The 4,611-nt window shown below is 37.6% G+C and overlaps 1 protein-coding gene across 1 annotated transcript in view; it reads right to left on the bottom strand.

The window, feature by feature from the left end:
* Positions 1-159: 159 nt before the first annotated feature.
* The window catches only part of LOC102826113 (glutathione S-transferase Mu 3-like), a 7,004-nt gene continuing 2,552 nt past the window's right edge, over positions 160-4,611 (bottom strand). Inside the window, exon 2 of the mRNA XM_006862492.1 lies at positions 160-163. Coding sequence (XP_006862554.1) covers positions 160-163 — 4 coding nt within the window. The remainder of the gene's footprint in view (positions 164-4,611) is intronic.

Below are 4,611 nucleotides of genomic sequence, written 5' to 3'. Positions count from 1 at the left end.
TCACTGCTCTAAACTTCTGTGTTGTTTTTTCTTTGACATCCCTTCAGTCCAGTGATTCTCCAGGAGGTGCACCAGGCAAGAGAACATACAAGAACATGGAATCTTAGTGTAATCTTTTATAAAATATATTTGGAGCCAGGTAGTTTAAAAACAGTTTTTTTAACTTAAAATAAGAAACAAGAATTTACAATTTATGTAAATACTGGTTGTTGTTGTTAAGTGCCAGTCAAGTCAGCTCTGATCCATAGTGACCCTGTATAAGGTTTCTGAGGAGTGTCTGATGAGCTTGAAATGCTGATCTTGTGGCTCAAACTCACCTTTCAGATCAAACCAACCTTGCAGTCCAGCACATTAACCCACAGTGCCACACCAGGACTCAGAGGCGTTCCTCTTTGGGGTGTTATTCGAATGGTTTTTGTGGCAGGGACTCCACTGCAAATGTTTTTCAAAAGCTAATATGTGTTTAAGAGATTGTAAAAGAGAAGTCCTGGTGTGGCACTGTAGGCTTAGCACTGGACTGCTGACTTAGAAGTTCCAACCCATCAGCTGTTCCTTGGAAACCCTTTATAAGGTAGCTAGGAGTCGGAACACCAGAGAGCACTTCACAACAACAGCAAGAAGAAGAGTTAGAAAAGTATGTGTACCCGTGTTTTGCACTCCTTTACTTGCCTTTATCATTACAAATCTCATAATGCCTGGAATTAAAACTTTTGTTTAGTTTTGTCTCTTCCCATTGATCTGTGAACGCTTGGAAGGTGGCAGAATTATAACTTTACCTTTTCATTTTTTTTGAATATCTAGTGGAACTCAATAAAGGAATCCCTGGGTGGTGTACAAATGGTTAAGTGCTTGGCTACTGAAAAAAGTTTAGAGGTCCAAGTCCACCCAGAGGCACCTTGGAAGAAAGGTTTAGCAAAAAGGTCATTGCCATGAAGACCCAATGGAGGAGCACAGTTCTACTCTTCTACAACACATGGTGTCTCCATGAGTCAGAATCAACTGGTTTTCTTGTTTGGATTTGCACTGATTGGATAGAAAGACTGAGAGCAAGTAAGGAATGAAACATTTATCATTAAATTGATGCAAATGAGGTCATGGATATGAGTTTAGGTTGTATCAGGGCCAGTTAGCCACTCAAAGACATTTGCTGATGGGGCACAACTCAAAATGAGGAGAAACAGCTACAAACATCCATTAATAATCTGAACATGGAATGTACGAAATATGAATCTAGGAAAATTGGAAGCTGTCAAAAATGAAATGGAATGAGGAAACATTTCATTCCTTTGTACTCACACATGGGGATTGTTATGAGTTTGAACCAATGTGATGATACCTAACAGTAGCAACAATAACCTTAATCTAATCATGTAAAAAAGTGTTCCAGTTTCTCTGAGTTTAGGAGATTAGAAGTAGTTTCTCAACTGTTGTTGAGGGTGATAATGCACAGTTTTAAAACTCTCTAGTCTTTCTGTGTCACTGTGGGTTAATACACTGGGACTGCTCCTCAGAAATCCTATGCAGGGTTGCTGTGGGTCGAAATTGACTTGATGGCATTTTGCAACAACAACATGCAGTTCTTCTAGATCTCTGTTTCCTGTGTCATCCTAGGTACATAAGGAAAGGGAGCTTATTTTCAAATGGTACCTGACTCAGTATTGTTCCAAATCTGGTTCATCAATCATTACTTAATCATAGAAGAAAGCAACCATTTCAATGTCAGTATCTAAACTAAAGAGACAGGTACTGATAGGGCTTATTTATTTTCACACATGGTCACCCAGCCATAACGATCTATAGATAGAACTTCTAATATTGGCCAATTATCTTGTATTTATGTTCTGTCACACAAATGTCACACAAGGATGATGGATATATGTGGCATACACATCACTACTAATTCCATTTCTACCCTCATTGTTCTGTATAACACAGGAAGTCACCATTATTATCTTATTTAACATAGCACTTCCAGCAAGTTAATATGCAGAATAGAATATATTTGTCAATTTTAGTGTAGATAAAAATGGTGCCTAGAATACAAAGAGTGTTTACTTAGCTTTCTTGGCAAGAACATTGGCTTCATATGTGAAGCTACAAATATGAAAGCTATAGATCCCAAGTATATGCTTTCAGTAGTAAGTGGGTAAGTAGAAAATTATTGCTACAAAATCATAGAAACCATTATTAAACAACAATGTAAAAATGTGATGCTACTATTCCTGGATATATCCTCCATCCAGGTCTGTACACTTCTGACAACAGTGTTTTTATCTCCCCAGCTCTTTCCTGAAGAAGTCTGTGTTCTTTAATTTACACAAAAAAACTGCAAGTTTGGCATCCTTCAGGAATTCAAATTGTGCTCCTTTGAAATGTTCTTTGAGTTTGGGGAACAAAGAGCAGTCTGAAAGGGGCAAGATCAGGGCTCTACAGTGGGTGGGGTAAGGTTTCTCAAAGAAATTATCATAGGACAGCCCTCATTACCCTTAAAAATGAGCAGGTACACTGTTGTGATGGAAAAATAGTCCTCCGCATAACTTTTCTGGCCTTTTCCTCACCAATGCAGTTTTCATTTTTCTTAAACCTTCTTCATAAGTCTTAAATGTACTCCAAGAAAGTCTATCAAGATTTTCTTTGGATTCCTAAAATACAGTTGCAATAGCCTTTTGAGCTCATCTCTCTGCCTTTATTAAATTAGTTCAGCAGATACCCTTAGATGCCACTGTTTTGATTAAATCTTGGTCTCTGTATCAAATTGGTCATTCATGATTTGTTCCTGGTTTCTATTTGAACCATAAAACTGTCTTCACTAGCCAAAACATTGCTTAAAATCTCAGAGAAAGATCAGTTCTTTGAGTCAGCTAATCTTCATATGATGCTTTTAGCACTTATCAAGCCGAAAGCTTGCGGAGACCAAGATGTTTGCTCAAAATGGAAAATTCTAAACAGTGTGAGATCCCAACTTCAGTAGATATCACATTAATGGTAATTCTATGATCTTCTTCCATCAGTGTCTGAACTTGAGCCACAGTTTTCTCATTCATAGAGATTAATGGTCTTCCTTTCTTGGCTCATGTTTGAGGTCTTCCTGACCTCCCTTAAAATGCTTGATTCACCTAAAATTTTTTGTTTAATGTAGGGCAGCATTTCCATAAATTTGTTGTGAAAATTTGATGGTTTAGGAATATGTCCATGTGAGTTTTGTTAAGAATCTGATATTAGCCCTGATCTCAAAATAATTATTTCCCATTGCACAAGAAATATGCTTTTAAAAAAAGAAACCATCTTAATGAGACTAAGACAAGTGTTGTTTACTGACAGAATGTTTCTATAATCATCCACTGATTGCAGAGAAATGTTTAAACATGTTTTTTAGTTGAATAAACTTGTTCACATGTGGACTGGTACCCTAATAACAATACTTCTTGACTTATCCTTGTATTTAAAAGTGTTGCTCCTTTATGTAAATTTCTTCATGTTACCCTCTATCCCTTCTCTTTTCATTTTATTTTTTAAAATTATACTTAAGTCTGCCCTGTATACATTGCCTTTTGTCATGCTTTTTAGCTGGTTTCCAAAAATTGTAATTTTTTTTTCACTTTTTATTGTGAATTGCATGAAGTTTTACAGACAAGACCATCAGTTTTACATTCAACAAAGCACACACTTTGTTTCATACTAACAATTACCATCTCCTCCCTGCAACAGCAGTTAGTTATCCTACTTCCTCCCTGTGGATCTCCATTTATATCTTATATTTCATAAATGAACAAAGCAAAACTAGTGCATGTACCCATACAAAGCAAAAAGTTGGGCATTCATTTAAATGCCCAATGGGCATAGTTTGTAAGCAAACCTCTTGCCCAAAGGCAAATAGTCTTTTTTTTTTTCCCCCCCATGTGAGTAAATGTAAGAGGCTTGCAAGAAGAGACAAAGAGGGTTTAATGCAAAGTTTAACTGTCTTCCAGAACAAAGATTTTGCTGACTTTTGAAAAATTTTTGGGTGGAGAAAAGACATTATGTTTATTTAAGGGATAAGCGGGGATTTCCAGGAAGTAGCCTGTTTAAGAGGGGCAATGCTAATTGAAAGCATTTCTTCAAGATGGATTCCACCGCAAAGGCCTCTGGTTGGGTCAGACAAAACTTATTATGGGATGTCATACATGTGTCGTTCTTCAGTACAGTGGTTCCAGCTCCTTCCAGGAAATGGTGTTCTCCTCTGATCCCAAAGAAAGGTCTTCCTTCAAGGTAGATAAAATCATCCAGCAAGCTCTACAGGACATCCAAGTCTACATCAGATTAAAGGTCTTATTTCACCATTGTATCTGTCCTGGTGTGGTGCTGTGGAATGGAGCACTGAACCACAAGGTCAGTTTGAACTACAAAGTGGATGGTTCAAACTCACCAGCCTCTCCTTGGAAAACCCTATGCAGGGTCGCTGAGTCTGAATTGACTCCACGGCACTTAACAACAATAACCTGTCTGTCCTGTACAGTTTCCCAGAACTTTAAAGACAAACTGACTGGTGGTATACACCTAAGAGGTTGTTGTTGTTAGGTGCCATCGAGTGGGTACCAACTCATAGCGACCTTATGCACAGCAGAATGAAAC

This window comes from Chrysochloris asiatica, unplaced genomic scaffold, assembly GCF_000296735.1.
Source record: "Chrysochloris asiatica unplaced genomic scaffold, ChrAsi1.0 scaffold00048, whole genome shotgun sequence".
In the NCBI taxonomy this organism is placed as follows: domain Eukaryota; kingdom Metazoa; phylum Chordata; class Mammalia; order Afrosoricida; family Chrysochloridae; genus Chrysochloris; species Chrysochloris asiatica.
The sequence above is the reverse complement of the archived record's forward strand: the minus strand, read 5'-3'. Positions and strand labels throughout refer to the sequence as shown.